The sequence below is a fragment of the Salvelinus fontinalis genome, chromosome 30, assembly GCF_029448725.1.
Source record: "Salvelinus fontinalis isolate EN_2023a chromosome 30, ASM2944872v1, whole genome shotgun sequence".
NCBI lineage: Eukaryota > Metazoa > Chordata > Actinopteri > Salmoniformes > Salmonidae > Salvelinus > Salvelinus fontinalis.
The window spans coordinates 27,592,568-27,609,459 of NC_074694.1; the positions used below are offsets into that span (position 1 = coordinate 27,592,568).

General features: G+C 42.5%; 1 protein-coding gene across 1 annotated transcript in view; it reads left to right on the forward strand.

Moving 5' to 3' along the window:
- The first annotated feature begins 8,227 nt into the window (after positions 1–8,227).
- The window catches only part of fam20cb (FAM20C golgi associated secretory pathway kinase b), a 67,756-nt gene continuing 59,091 nt past the window's right edge, over positions 8,228–16,892 (forward strand). Inside the window, exons 1-2 of the mRNA XM_055890248.1 lie at positions 8,228–9,687; positions 10,068–10,246. Coding sequence (XP_055746223.1) covers positions 8,948–9,687; positions 10,068–10,246 — 919 coding nt within the window. The 5' untranslated portion in view covers positions 8,228–8,947. The remainder of the gene's footprint in view (positions 9,688–10,067; positions 10,247–16,892) is intronic.

Sequence of the window (16,892 nt, forward strand, 5' to 3'; positions counted from 1 at the left end):
CTGATGTCCTCCCAGTCACCCCATCCCAATCCCCCAGCTAAAGCCCCTCTCCATTCTCACCAATAGCCACCACTGAATCTTAGTTATTATGACAAACAATGAATAATAATGATTCGACATCCTTTCCTAATCTGTCCTGAACTCTTATTCATTTAACAGCAGGTTTGCAAGTCACAAAAAAATAAATAAAATGACATTGTTATATAATTAAGTCCTTCTTTCTTTCTCTCTCTCCCAAACCAAATCCCCCCCAGTTCTCCCCCCTTTACCCCACCCAAGCCAAGCTTATCCTAACCTCCCATCTTTACTCACCCTTGCCCACCCAAGCCAAGCTTGTCCCACCCTCCCTTCCTTAATAACCTTTTAGGGCTAGGACAACTTCCTGTGAAACTGGAGGGCGCGCAATTAAATAAATAATCATAAAAATTATGGATATTAAACATTTAGGTACATATAAGAGTCTTACATCAGTTGAAATCTTAAATTCTTGTTAATCTAACTGCACTGTCCGATTTACAGTAGCTATTACAGCGAAAACATGACATGAAATTGTTTGAGGACGGCGCCCCACATCAAAATATTTTTCCCCGGCACAGGTTTCATAAATTCACAAATAGCAATTAAATATTCACTTACTTTTTGAAAATCTTCCTCTGATTTGTCATCCAAAGGGTCCCAGCTATAACATGTAGTGTCGTTTTGTTAGATAAAATCCTTCTTTATATCCCAAAATGTCAGTTTAGTTGGCGCCATCGATTTGAGTAATCCACTCATTCAACATGCAGAGAAAGGAATCCGAAAATCTACCCCTAAACTTTGTTTCAACAAGTCAAAATAAGTTTATATTTACTCCTCAGATACCCTAAAATGTAATCAAACAATAATATTTCTTATGGAAAGAAGTATGTTCAATAGGAAACCGATTTTAGCAGATGCGTCCTGTCTTCATGGCGCGCGCAAACACGAATTTCCAAGACTGTGTCCTTATTTCTTATATTTCTTATTCATTTTGAAGTTACAAGCCTGAAAACTTGAACATAGACTGCTGACACCCCATGGAAGCCATAGGAATTGAATCCAGAGAGATAATTTTCAATATGACCTTATACTTGCCATTCTAATAAGATGGTCTCTAAAAAAAAAATTATTCTGGTTGTTTTTTCTTTGTATTTACCATATCTATTGTGTTATATTCTCCTACATTACAAACTTCACAGTGTTTTCTTTCCAATGGTACCAATTATATGCATACCCTGGCTTCAGGGCCTGAGCAACAGGCAGTTTACTTTGGGCACGTCATTCAGGCGGAAATTGACAAAAAAGGTGCCTAGTCCTCACCCTTGCCCCCCATGCTAAGCTTATCACCACCTCCCATCCATGCTCTCTCTTACCCACTCAGGCCAAGTTTATCCCAACCTCCCGTCTTTTCCCCACTTCCTTTATGCTGCAAAGAAACCACTACTTAAGGACACCAATAATAAGATGAGATTTGCTTGGGCCGAAGACCGAGCAATGGACATTAGACCGGTGGAAATCTGTCTTTTGGTCTGATGAGTCCAAATTTTCGATTTTTGGTTCCAACCGGCGTGTTTTTGTGAGACACAGAGTAGGTGAATGAATGATCACCACATGTGTGGTTCCCACCGTGAAGCATGGAGAAGGAGGTGTGATGGTGTGGGGGTGCTTTGCTGGTGACACTGTCTGTGATTTATTTAGAATTCTAGGCACACTTAACCAGCATGGCTACCACAGCATTCTGCAGCAATACGCCATCCCATCTGGGTTGCGCTTGGTGGGACTATCATTTGTTTTTCAACAGGACAATGACCCAACACACCTCCAGGCTGTGGGCTGTGTAACGGCTATTTGACCAAGAAGGAGAGTGATGGTGTGCTACATCAGATGACCTGGCCTCCACAATCACCCGACCTCAACCCGAATTGAGATGGTTTGTGATGAGTTGGACCGCAGAGTGAAGGAAAAGCAGCCAACAAGTGCACAGCATATGTGGGAACTCCTTCAAGACTGTTGGAAAAGCATTCCAGGTGAAGCTGGTTGAGAGAATGCCAAGAGTGTGCAAAGCTCTCATCAAGGCAAAGGGTGTCTTCACTATTATTCTCCAATGTAGAAAATAGTAAAAATAAAGGGAACTAGGTCATGAAGAGCACTATATTCCATTTCTGTACATCCTCCTCTGAATATTCCATTGCTCTACATCCTCCTCTGAATATTACATTTCTGTACATCCGCCTCTGAATATTACATTCCTGTACATCCTCCTTTGAATATTTCCTGTACATCCTCCTCTGAATATTCCATTCCTGTACATCCTCCTCTGAATATTCCATTCTTGTACATCCTCCTCTGAATATTCCATTCCTGTACATCCTCCTCTGAATATTCCATTCCTGTACATCCTCCTCTGAATATTCCATTCCTGTACATCCTCCTCTGAATATTCCATTCCTGTACATCCTCCTCTGAATATTTCCTGTACATCCTCCTCTGAATATTTCCTGTACATCCTCCTCTGAATATTCCATTCCTGTACATCCTCCTCTGAAAATGCTAAATGCTTGCATACATAATATACATTGTGTTAAGCAATTATCATCCTTGTGTGATCCACAAAGCAAAGATGGTATGTTGCTTGATTGCATTTTACAGCTTTCAGAGAGGGGGATGCACTGCACTCTTCTCATCACAATACCTGTCTCTCTTTATACACATAATTGGCACCTTAAGAAATTAAACAACATCGAAAGGTTCAAACAGATGGAGGGAAACCGTCCCACATGTACAATCTACAATGGCTTTACAAGTGTCTGGCAATTAAAAGCTTTGAGTCATTGTAATTCATACATAGACAATGACAAAATATTCCAAAGGTGTTCATCTTAATTCACATGTGAAATGGCACCCTATTCCGTACTGTGCCATTAGGGAATAGGGTGCCTTTTCAACCTAGCATATTCTAATGAAGTCATTATTGGCAGTTAAAGGGGCCATTTAAACGATCATCTCCACGTCCCTTCAATTCAACAGCGGCTGGCCTGTGAACCCCACTCAAAATAATTAAAACATGGAAGACTTAAAGATGGACAAAAGGAGGGCGGGAGGGATAGAGGGAACAAATTAAGGAGTAGTAAGTGGGCGTTGTGTGGCTTATTGGGGCCAACAGAGGGCAATGTTATCTGTAATATCCATTTAAATCTACCATTATCAGATGCAGCAGCACATCAGGGATGGAAATGAGGCTTGTTCCATGGATGTTCCATTCAACCCCGGTCACGCCAAGGGCAGATTCCCACAAATCCAGCTACCACACAATACATATGTAGCGTTTTTGAGCGCAATGATGAGTAGGGGTGGTAGAGAGGGGTTGGAGAAAGTAAAGAGGAAAGGCCAACTGAAGTCCACTTCTCTGATAACATATAGAAATATCAGCATTTCTTATTTTTCCTTTAAAAAGCTTGAGGGTGACTTTCACATCTTAACTTTATGTATTTCCATTCCATATAGTGGTTTGTGTCCCAATGATGTAATTCCTAACCAACCACTTCCGATACAGTACCAGTCCAACCTTTACCTCATATTTCAGCACAGAAGCTCACAAAGTAGTGCATTCACACCACTTTAAAATCAAGTAAGCAACATTTTTCCCAATTGCAACTTTAATTCCTTTCCCACCAAAACCACAACCCTGACCCTGACCAACCTCTAAAGCCTATCAGAGCCTATTTCCCACCAACTCTATATAACAAATAGACATATCACCCACTGCTGAGATAGCATAGATGAAGATAAGGATTTGCTAGGTCACTGTACTCCCCAATACATATAAGACAGGGGTGTCAAACTCATTCCACGAAGGGCCTAGTGTCTGCAGGTTTTTGGTTCTTCCTTTCAATTAAGACCTAGACAACCAGGTGAGGGGAGTTCCTTGCTAATTAGTGACCTTAATTCATCAATCAAGTCCAAGGTGGAGCAAAAACCCACAGACACTCTGCCCTCCGTGGAATGACTTTGACACGTGTGGTATAAGACATCAATCTATGTTCATTTACCCAAAATGATAACCTCTGCTGTGCCTAGTTACCGTTGTCATCTCACATAAAGGGCATTCTAGTTGATGTGTTGTGGACAATAAGACAATAGGGGAAAGGTTTATCATTTTGTTTCTATAATACATGAATTGAGTTGTTTGGCTAAGCTTATTGTCTCTAGTATTAAAACACACGGGTGTGAGGGTTATGAGACAGATTTAAGATGTACTGACATGTTCATCCTGCGATGTTCTGACACATGACATCGTGTGCTGTAACACCACTTAATCAAGAGTTGTGCAATATATTTTTTATAGGGCAATGATCAGTAAAATAGCAAGAATACTAAGGTTGAAAGGTTGAAAGAACTTCACAATCCAGTTAGTCATTCAGGCCAGGGGGTTTGTGAGGATTCACTGACCCATTGACTGCACGCTATCGTCATGCCTACCCAACTGACATCAATACACATCCGTCCAACCCTGGCTAATTTACCTCAGGTAGGAGAGGAAGCTAGAATAGCCAATTGTCGGGAAGATGTAATTGTGGGACGATGGGCAACAAGAGCCTTGTTATTGTTGTCATCTGGCGGAGGGGGGAAGGGGCTAGGCGAGGTCCTTCCATATCCAGACACATGTCACTGGTTGTCCTGTCAGCTGTGCCAGCCAGAGATAACACCGAGCAGTGTGTCATGTAAAGGGCATTCTAGGTGATGTGTTGTGGCCAATAAGTCAATGGGGAAACATCTATTTGTTTCAATTCATTAATTTAGAAATGTATCAATCATTTTATTGATTGTTTCCCCTCATCTCATTGCAGTCTCTACTGGTACAGGTGGCCAATGGTATTGGACCACCTGTAAAATGTTGTCTTCCTAGATCAGTAACACAGCAAGAATACAAAGGTGTTCTTGACTCATATTGAAAGGTTGAATGAACTGCACTGTCCAGTCAGTCATTCAGGCCAGGGAGTTTGTGAGGATTCACTGACCCATTGACTGACTGCATGAAATCATCATCATGCCTACCTGACTGACATCAATACACATTTATCTCACCCTAGACAAGAGAGAGGAAGGTAGATTGGTCATTGTAGATGATTATAGGGGATGATGGGCAACAAGCGAAGCATTGTCTCTATATAGTCTGAATCAATGCCATCACACACACACACTAACAGAAGTTGAATTACTAGTTACTTACTAGCTATTTTTATGAGTTTCTTCAAGGCCTCAAAAGTCAATGTGTGACCCCATGTTATCCCTGCAGAAGGCTACATAGCAATTTGGTGAACTAATCTGTAGTCTATTAAGTAAGGGCTATGTTCCTCCTCCTCTGTCTCACACAATAGGCAAGACAGTAGAGGTCCTTTGTGTTAGGTGAGTGAGTCACTAGACTGTTACTCACTTCCCAGAAAGGCTTCTTTGGTAGGACTGGAATAAACCCATAATTTCTCTCACTCCCTCCCTCCCTCACACCCTCACTCCCTCACTCACTCACTCACTCACTCACTCACTTTACTATGTGCACACATGCACAGCTGCAAACACACACACACACGCACACACACACACACACACACACACACACACACACACACACACACACACACACACACACACACACACACACACACACACACACACACACACACACACACACACACACACACACACACACACACACACACTTACAATTTAGTACTCAGATTCCCATCTAATCTTGCCTTTACAGATACTTCATTATTCTTCACAGTAATGTTCCAGTAGGTAAATCCCTATAGAGAGCTAAAGCCATTCCTATACCGTTGTAGAATGGTGCAGCTAAAGCCATTCCCATACCGCTGTAGAATGGTGCAGCTAAAGCCATTCCTATACCGCTGTAGAATGGTGCAGCCAAAGCCATTCCTATACCGCTGTAGAATGGTGCAGCTAAAGCCATTCCTATACCGCTGTAGAATGGTGCAGCTAAAGCCATTCCCATACCGCTGTAGAATGGTGCAGCTAAAGCCATTCCTATACCGCTGTAGAATGGTGCAGCTAAAGCCATTCCTATACCGCTGTAGAATGGTGCAGCCAAAGCCATTCCTATACCGCTGTAGAATGGTGCAGCTAAAGCCATTCCTATACCGCTGTAGAATGGTGCAGCTAAAGCCATTCCCATACCGCTGTAGAATGGTGCAGCTAAAGCCATTCCTATACCGCTGTAGAATGGTGCAGCTAAAGCCATTCCTATACCGCTGTAGAATGGTGCAGCCAAAGCCATTCCTATACCGCTGTAGAATGGTGCAGCTAAAGCCATTCCTATACCGCTGTAGAATGGTGCAGCTAAAGCCATTCCCATACCGCTGTAGAATGGTGCAGCTAAATCCATTCCTATACCGCTGTAGAATGGTGCAGCTAAAGCCATTCCTATACCGCTGTAGAATGGTGCAACTAAAGCCATTCCTATACCGCTGTAGAATGGTGCAGCCAAAGCCATTCCTATACCGCTGTAGAATGGTGCAGCTAAAGCCATTCCTATACCGCTGTAGAATGGTGCAGCTAAAGCCATTCCTATACCGCTGTAGAATGGTGCAACTAAAGCCATTCCTATACCGCTGTAGAATGGTGCAGCTAAAGCCATTCCTATACCGCTGTAGAATAGTGCAGCTAAAGCCATTCCTATACCGCTGTAGAATGGTGCAGCTAAAGCCATTCCTATACCGCTGTCGAATGGTGCAGCTAAAGCCATTCCTATACCGCTGTAGAATGGTGCAGCCAAAGCCATTCCTATACCGCTGTAGAATGGTGCAGCTAAAGCCATTCCTATACCGCTGTAGAATGGTGCAGCTAAAGCCATTCCTATACCGCTGTAGAATGGTGCAGCTAAAGCCATTCCTATACCGCTGTAGAATGGTGCAGCCAAAGCCATTCCTATACCGCTGTAGAATGGTGCAGCCAAAGCCATTCCTATACCGCTGTAGAATGGTGCAGCTAAAGCCATTCCTATACCGCTGTAGAATGGTGCAGCCAAAGCCATTCCTATACCGCTGTAGAATGGTGCAGCTAAATCCATTCCTATACCGCTGTAGAATGGTGCAGCCAAAGCCATTCCTATACCGCTGTAGAATGGTGCAGCTAAAGCCATTCCTATACTGCTGTAGAATGGTGCAGCCAAAGCCATTCCTATACCGCTGTAGAATGGTGCAGCCAAAGCCATTCCTATACCGCTGTAGAATGGTGCAGCCAAAGCCATTCCTATACCGCTGTAGAATGGTGCAGCCAAAGCCATTCCTATACCGCTGTAGAATGGTGCAGCTAAATCCATTCCTATACCGCTGTAGAATGGTGCAGCCAAAGCCATTCCTATACCGCTGTAGAATGGTGCAGCTAAAGCCATTCCTATACCGCTGTAGAATGGTGCAGCTAAAGCCATTCCTATACCGCTGTAGAATGGTGCAGCCAAAGCCATTCCTATACCGCTGTAGAATGGTGCAGCCAAAGCCATGCTGCTTTTACTGTAATACAAAATGTCATAAGAAAAGGTAATCATGTTGGGCATGATCAGTCGGTCACACATGGATAATAACCTACCGACTGTTCGTTAACCCATCTCCCATTATCTTCCCTGCAGTTATCATCCAACCATCCTACCCATAACCATCCCTTCAGTAGCTTTAGTGCTAACCCTTTTAGCCAAGACATTGGTGTGTTGATTGGCAAGTGGAGAGGCAGGAGATGTGAATATTGCAGCAGCCACTGTTGTTTCTATACATATCCATACTGTCTGGTATTGCTGTGGTTGATTTTGTATATACTGTATGTTGATAATGCTGCTGTACAGATACTGCTGATTTGATTGAATGAAGGCCCTGGACTGACACTGACATGTCTCCATGAGGATGCCTCCTTGATTCCATCAGATGCATTTCACTAATCAATAGACATACATCATCTAACGTAGCTACATACAATATTGTGCCACAGTGGATTTTCACCACTGGGATGAGACGCCCTCTTCTTGCACAGCCTGGATTTGCAGGGGGGAATTTGCAGGGGGGAATGTTTTTAGGAAGAACACAGGCTACAGAAACAGGCAGGCAGGCACTTGAGCCTCAGATGGTTGCTGTCCCCCTCTCTCTCCGACTGTGGGAGAGACTCAGCCAATCTGTGCACGGTGACGCTGCACAAGGCTGGATCTAGACGCGCTTCATCATAATATTTAACACACCCAACCTCAATCTCACATGCGAAGGACAGTGATTGTCTTTTTCCTTGCTCACACGGCACACTGTAGTCTATCTCCGAGAGAGAAACCCAATCGGCACCTATCCGAATTATTTGTTTGATTCGTCTCGCTTTGGTTGTTTTGTATTGCCTGTCTTTATTCGGGATTTGCTGTGAACATTGCCATTTATTCTCATCCTGGGTCGCTTACTGTACTTTGCCTGCTGCGCCTTTACACGTTGTTTTATCGTTTCTATTGGCAAGGGAGGAGTCTTTCGAATAGTCTTCTTTTAAAATTATATTTTGACATATAAGCGCTCTCTGCGCTTTTCCTATCCCGGACTGGACCAATGCGTAGCCCGTGCCCAGCGGATCCACGATAGCTCCGTTTCTCACACAGCAGAGTTATCGCTCAATGGCCGGACCGATGTGCGCCAGCAGCCCCTGCCAACATACACCTCTGATGGATCATTTATCTACCGTTTTCGAGCTTCTTTCGGGACCCTTGCACTTCCTTTATACCTTATATTGTGCGTAAAGCCTTGGGGTCGGAGCTGTAGAGCGAAAGCAATTGAGATAATGCCGCTTTCCCAACTCGACCGTTGGTCTGAACCGAGTCGACCTGTTTTACCTGGGCGCATGCGGAGAATCCTCACGTTCTGAATCACAAAATAAGCCTGCCGTCTGGATTTCTATGTGGTTGGGAATACACAAGTTGAACACTGAAACATTTAGTATACTCAAGACGGCAAGAAGTGAAGATGGTTACGTGTTCAACGTGTATTTCATTAAAGTGGCATCCAGCGTGATAAACATAATCAGTGATGTAGTGAGTCTATTCATATGCGTGCTCATCATTTGCAGTAAATACTCGCAACTGCTCAAACAGGGGACTATGAAGATGATACTCTTCCGTAAATTCCGAGTTTTGATTCTGATGGTGTTTCTAATCGCCTGCTCGATGCACATCATGATAGACTTGTTACCAAAGCTGGAGAGGCGCAGCAACAGCGGCTGCTCCTGCTCGCACAAGCCGAGCGAGGACCCTCAGAGCTGGGCTAAACACCGAGCCAGGTCGGGAGTGGAGTCAGGCTGGCCTAACAAACACACACTGAGAATCCTTCAGGACTTCAGCAATGAACCAAACTCTAACATCTCTTCCCATTCTCTGGAGAAGAACCCCAAAGCGGGAAACAAAACGGGAGCCTTTAAACGGCTTGAACATTATGCACAAAATGGTGACAAAAAGAGACGGTTCATACAGGACACTGTGGTCACCAGAAACATACCTGTCAAGAGTTCAAGGTTGCTGGCTCTGTTTGACCACCCGTTATTCAAGAGAGCCGTACCGTCTCTGACCGACGAAGACACCTTGTTCAACGTCAACACAGACATCAGATTTGACCCCAACGCCGCCACAGAGAATCAGGAATGGTAACATATATTTTTATAATTTATAGACCATCACCAAAATTGAAAAGTGATTATTAGCCTCTTAAAATTCAACTCAAGACAATAGCATAAATAAAACAAACAATACACCTAGGATATTATGTGTAAATTACAAATTTCGGCTTGTTATTTCACATTAATAAAGGTGTTTTTACACAAATGGTTATAGGCTACCTAATCATATTAGCAAATGTCCCTCTTGCAAATGCAAGTCATGTCATGTCAAAACATGTCACCTCTTAACATATGAAACACTAAAAAGGAGGGTGGTCCAGGGCTACAGAAAAGCATACTCATGTCATACTCCCCATTGTAATAACACGGATCACCTCTCCTTTCTCCTCCCTCCCCTCTTCCCCCAGGCACGCTGAAGGGAACATGGAGGAGTACACTCCAACAGGAGGAGAGCTGACGGCTGACTCCTACCCCAACTGGCTCCGCTTCCACATAGGGATTAATCGATATGAGCTCTACTCCAGACACAACCTAGTCATCGATGCTCTGCTCAGGGACCTGGTCTCACAGAGAATCACCAGCGTCGGTAAGTGAGAGGAGAGGAGAGAAGGCAGCTTCTCTAAAGCCTTGTCTCAGGTCTGTTTGTACTTTATTCAGCCAAACCTTATGTGATATAGCAGGGTTGGGCAACCCTGGTTCTGGAGAGCCGCATGCACTTCATTGTTTGAGTTGAACCAACATGGAAGTCCAGGTGTGTTGAATTTAGACTTAGCCGTGGGAAATGGGGGTGCTGCCGAAACCCCCTGCAAAATCAGAATTTAATAAAGTATATATATATAAAAAGATGCCGCACCCACAAACAGCTATGAATTTATTTTTGACTATGAATTTAGGCAATCAGTGAACTGATACATTTTCTCAGTTGGTCAGGTGTGGTGCCTACAGTGTAGATGGAACACAATTATGTAGTACCTGTGGTACTCCAGGAACAGGTTGCCTACCCCTGTCATTGAGGTTGAGAAACTAGCCTGGTTCCAGATCTGTATGTGGATTGTGTAGCCAAATCCTCTGACTATCATTGTTACAGAGGACTTGGCAAAGGCACATACAGATTTGGGACTGGCTAGTTTCTCCTCTGTATGGCACAACACTAGTCAGAGTAGTTAGCTAAACTAAGCACATAAGGGTCTTTCAATAAACTAGGGTACCAGTGAGGATTTCCCACACTGGACAACTTGTTACAGCTGTTGATAAGTCATTGATAATAATCTGCTAATTTGTTTCATGTCATTACATTAAGATATAAGGGAGGATCATAGCTATATTTAATACAATTCATAAGTTGATGTTTAGTTCTTTGTCATGGTTGGTGTCATGATGGATTTTTGTAAAAACCTGTGACATAAAACATTACTTTTCTGTCCTTGCATTTATGGCAGTGTAAGTTGACATTACTTCATATATTAAGCATTAATCAGTTAAATTTGACAATGAATGTGAACCCTGTAAGAATCCTGGATCTAGCTGTCGGACAGTTTGTTGTATAGAGATGTCAGAAATGCAGTGTGGCTACATAACATTTTGTGTCTTATGTTACGGGGTGAAAACAGCTTTCATGGGCACACAGATTCAAAATAATAAATTCAATTGCAAAATCGAAAGCCCCTAACCGAAAGAGTAACCTTAACTTGATACTTAAAACCTAAATTGATACTGTCATTAACGTGTTTTTTCAATAATTATGCCTAATACATGTTGGATGGGCATTTGGTATCCAGCTGATTAGTTACGGCGTGATATTTTCACACGTCATCTGATCTAGAAAGGAATTTTCCGAATGACAGTCAAGTGACAAGCAGCTGTTCTGATAGCACATGCGATGCAACAACAGCCCAAGTGCTGGAACAAAGGTGGTTTTGAGGAATGTCCAGAATAATTTGGTGTCTCATTCGTTACGTCGGTGAAGAACATTGTGCCTGGATCCATGTTGGGTCTAATATCCCTAGCGAATTGATGTTGTTCATCTGTTGTTGTCTGCTTGATGTACAGCAGGGTGTCGTTAGATTTAACAGAGAAAGCATCAAGGTAATGAGTTCATGTTTTCATATGTTTTTGTGCCTCAGATTGGACATGGTCTACTTTGCGCAATTGTGTAGGATATACTATTGCGCAACACCCAACACTATTCTGATGAATTATTCTGGCTATAATAACAACAAATGACATACCTAGTGGGCTTATTCACAACATGATCTGGTAATGAAATAACATGACAAATACATTTCGGTTTCCATGTTACACCTGCAATTTTAAACAATACAATTTCCTCAATTGTAATTATTGTAGTCAATTTAAAAGTTCTCCAGCTCCCTTATAATTATCTGTGATTACGTTATTGCTCCGTTTTTGTTTGAATTTCTGTTGCGGTAAAACCACGTGTGGTTATTATTAGGATGACAACATCTAATGTTGGCTTCAACTTGTCTTTCCATACAAATCCTTCCATTTCAAAAGGAACCTGGTTGTTGCTCACTTTCTCATTATAAAAACAGCGATGGTGTAATTCAAATGGTGAGATGAATGATACTGCTATTCATGGCTTTATTATGTGTCCTTGCGTCTGCCACATAGGCTACAGAAAAATAGGCATGCATCCAATCTATTTAGTCAGGCGATGTCCACATTATTCTCACATATTTTAGAATGAAATAATAATTGGAATGTTAATGCATTGGCAAGGCCTACATTTTTTTTTTCTTAAAGTGGTAAGGGCCTACTTTTTTGGGACACTTTTTGCATGCATTTTGGGGGAAGTGGGCCCTAAATGTACAATGATATAAATTATACAACTGTGTTACATTGAGGTCCTTGGAAATTACAGTTAAGTGCTTGAAAAAGTCCCTGAAAGTCCTTGAATTTGATTTGCCAATGTCTGTATGATCGCTGCTTAAAGGATGTATAGTATTAGTCCTATGTTGGGGTGTTGGTGGAGTTATGGGTCAATTAGCATATATTCACTTTTATTCCTCTCAGTACACAGGTAGAACTGCATAAAAATAATTTTTATTTTTGTTTCAAACCATTTTGAAATGTTGATCCCAATGTCACACTTTGGCTCCATTATTCATAGAAAGACCCATAAACAGATCTGGAACCTGGCTATGTTCTCTCTCCAGATCCACACACAGTGAAACCAGAGAATGCAGGGTGGATGCAGCTTGGTCTGGCAGTATGGTCAGCTACATGCTGCTCCCTCCAGCCCATGTAATTACACAGCTATATGACTGAGGGGCTAGGATGTGAATGTCAATTGAGACTACAAAAGCCAACAGTTGGTAGTATGGGTTTTGCTTTGTATAGCAGGCCTAGCTACAGTCAGACCCACTTCACTCATTTACAGAAGGAATACAATACAAATGATAAACAAATATTAGATATTGTATATTGATAGTGTATGAAAAATTATGTTTTGTAGATAATAGGTGATATATTTGGTCATGTGAATTTGATGAGTTTATTTCCAAAACGCAATATTTTACATTTGTGTTTTTTCACCAGGAATTATTGCTTATAAGATCCTTCATGTGTGTGTCAAATATTACTGTTGTCAGATTTTTAATTCATAGATTCTAGGGGTCTATTAAAATTAGTTTTTTCCTTCATTGTTTAGCTGGAATGGAGTGTGTCTATTCTGTATATTTGAGTGTGATATTTGGTTGTCTCACATAGCTATCTTAAGATGAATGTACTAACGAAGAGCATATGTTAAATGACAAAAATGTTCAAAGTATTTTAGATACAGATCTCATATTACTGTATTGATATATATTGATGTCAGAAATGTATCATTTGTACAGTTATTTATAAAAAAAAAGGTAATTATTTGTTACATTTGACTGTGTAAATCCTAGCAGTACTAATTATTTTTCTGAGAGAGAGGTCGTATATACACTACCGGTCAAAAGTTTTAGAACACCTACTCATTCAAGGGGTTTTCTTCATTTTTACTATTTTCTACATTGTAGAATAATAGTGAAGACATCAAACTATGAAATATCACATATGGAATCATGTAGTAACCAAAAAAGTGTTAAACAAATCAAAATCTAGATTTTTGTATTTGAGATTCTTCAAATAGCCATCCTTTGCCTTGATGACAGCTTTGCACACTCTTGGCATTCTCTCAACCAGCTTCACCTGGAATGCTTTTCCAACATTCTTGAAGGAGTTCCCACATATGCTGAGCACTTGTTAGCTACTTTTCCTTAACTCTGCGGTTTGACTTATCCCAAACCATCTCAATTTGGTTGAGGTCGGGGGATTGTGGAGGCCAGGTCGTCTGATGCAGCACTCCATCACTCTCCTTCTTGGTAAAATAGCCCTTACACAGTCTGGAGGTGTGTTGGGTCATTGTCCTGTTGAAAAACAAATGATAGTCCCACTAAGCCAAAACCTAATGGGATGGCGTATCGCTGCAGAATGCTGTGGTAGCCATGCTTGTTAAGTGTGCCTTGAATCTGTTCACCTACTCTGCATCTCACAAAGACACAGCAGTTGGAACCAAAAATCTCACATTTGGACTCATCAGACCAAAGGACAAATTTCCACTGGTCTGATGTCCATTGCTCGTGTTTCTTGGCCCAAGCAAGTCTCGTCTTCTTATTGGTGTCCTTTAGTAGTGGTTTCTTTGCAGCAATTCAACCATGAAGGCCTGATTCACACAGTCTCCTCTGAACTGTTGATGTTGAGATGTGTCTGTTACTTGAACTCAGTGAAGCATTTATTTGCGCTGCAATATCTGAGACTGTTAACTCTAATGAACTTCATTAGAGTTAGGGAACTGGAACAATAGTGGCCATCTTGAAGCATGTGGGGACAACAGACTGGGATAGGGATTGATTGAATATGTTCGTAAACACACCAGCCAGCTGGTCTGCGCATGCTCTGAGGACGTGGCTAGGGATGTGATCTGGTCCGACAGCCTTGCGAGGGTTAACATGTTTAAATGTTTTACTCACGTTGGCCACGGAGAAGGAGAGCCCACAGGCTTTGGTAGTGGCCGTGTCAGTGGCACTGTATTGTCCTCAAAGCTTTAATTTGTTTAATTTGTCTGCGAGCAAGACATCAATGCCCGCGACGGGGCTGGTTTTCTTTTTGTAATCCGTGATTGACTGTAGACCCTGACACATGTGTCTCGTGTTTGAGCCGTTGAATTGCGACTCTACTTTGTCTCTCTACTGACGCTTTGCTTGTTTGATTGCCTTGCGGAGGGAATAGCTGCACTGTTTGTATTCGGTCATGTTTCCAGTCGCCTTGCCATAGTTAAAAGCGGTGGTTCGCGCTTTCAGTTTGGCGTGAATGCTGCCATCAATCTACGGTTTCTGGTTAGGAAAGGTTTTAATAGTCACAGTGGGTACAACATCTCCGATGCACTTGCTAATAAACTCGCTCACCGAGTCAGCGTATACATCAATGTTATTGTCTGAGGCTATCTGGGACAAATCCCAGTCCACGTGATCGAAGCAATCTTGAAGCGTGGAATCCGATTGGTCAGAGCAGCATTGTATAGACCTGAGCATGGGCGTTTCCTGTTTTAGTTTCTGTCTATAGGCTGGGAGCAACAAAATGGAATCGTGATCAGATTTGCCGAAGGTAGGGTGGGTGAGGGCTTTGTATGCATCACGGAAGTTAGAGTAGCAATGGTACAGAATGCTACCAGCTCGTGTCGCGCATTTTATATGTTGATAGAATTTAGTAAGTCTTGTTCTCAGGTTAGCTTTGTTAAAATCCCCAGCTACAATAAATTCAGCCTCAGGATGTATGGTTTCCAGTTTACATAGAGTCCAGTGAAGTTCTTTCAGGGCCGAAAAGGTATCTGTTTGGGGGGGGGGGGGGGGGGGGGGATATACACGGCTGTGACTATAATCAAAGAGAATTCTTTTGGAAGATAATGCGGTCGGCATTTGATTGCAAGGAATTCTAGGTCAGGTGAACAAAAGGACTTGAGTTCCTGTATGTTTTTGTGATTACACCATGAGTCGTTAATCATAAGGTATACACCCCCGCCCTTCTTCTTACCAGAGAGATGTTTGTTTCTGTCGGCGCGATGCATGAAAGAAACCGGGTGGCTGTACCGACTCTGACAACATATTCCGAGTGAGCCATCTTTTGCAGCAGAGGTAACTCTGGGTCTTCCTTTCCTTTGGCGGTCCTCATTAGAGCCAGATTCATCATAGCACTTGATGGTTTTTGCGACTGCACTTGAAGAAACTTTCTAAGTTCTTGACATTTTCCATATTGACCGACCTTCATGTCTTAAAATAATAATGGACTGTCGTTTCTCTTTGCTTATTTGAGCTGTTCTTGCCATAATATCAGTGGCGTGCCGTGGGCCTGGGGCCTGGGCCTTCAGTGAGGTACTACACAGTCCCACCCGAATTAATCCACCTCATTATGATGCCATGGCTCTAGACACTATACATTTAGACAGAAACGCAGTATAACCAGGCGTTGCGTCACCTTGAAATTGACAAATTGACATTTTTGGGTAAACAGTGTTTACCCAAAAACATGACACAATCAATGAGTCTTTTCAATATTTCCCTTCACCTTTTCATTGTGCAGCTCCGTTGCCCTGCGCGCTTGTTCTTTGAGCTGTAGATCCACCCAGGTGTCCCCAAAAGTTTTCAAAAGCACCATTGCTTGTTAGTGCCCAGCCGTACTTTGGTGTCTCGTTGCTGCCTTGGTTAGACAACTCAAGTTTGCAAAGCCAGTGTGGCTCCAAACACCAAATCGATCACTTGCAAATAATAGGCATTCCCAGCAGTACAGTTTGCAGTGCTTCTCGGAGCCAAGGAGCCTGTGAGCCATTGACAGCTCTCGTAGTTGAAACTTTGAAAGTGGCGAGCGAACGAAGCCCTTTGACAGGCTTTGTGGCGTCGGGCGACCTCTCCTTACAATGTCTAACTTTTCTTGAAAAGTTCGTCTTGAGAATGGCGTTATAATTATATCCTCGACCAAATCGATATCTTCTCCTCCTTCCGCCATTGTGGGTTGAAAAAACAGCTTAGTAGTACGCAAATTTATTCGTTTATCAAATTCAGTTTCCTAGATCTCCATAGGACCTGCCTCTCAATATTGGTAATCCAATCAAAAGACGTGCACGCACTACGCCTGCTAGCTGGCTCCTGTGTAACACTGGAACCAGCCAGCAGGCGTACAATAGCCAACTC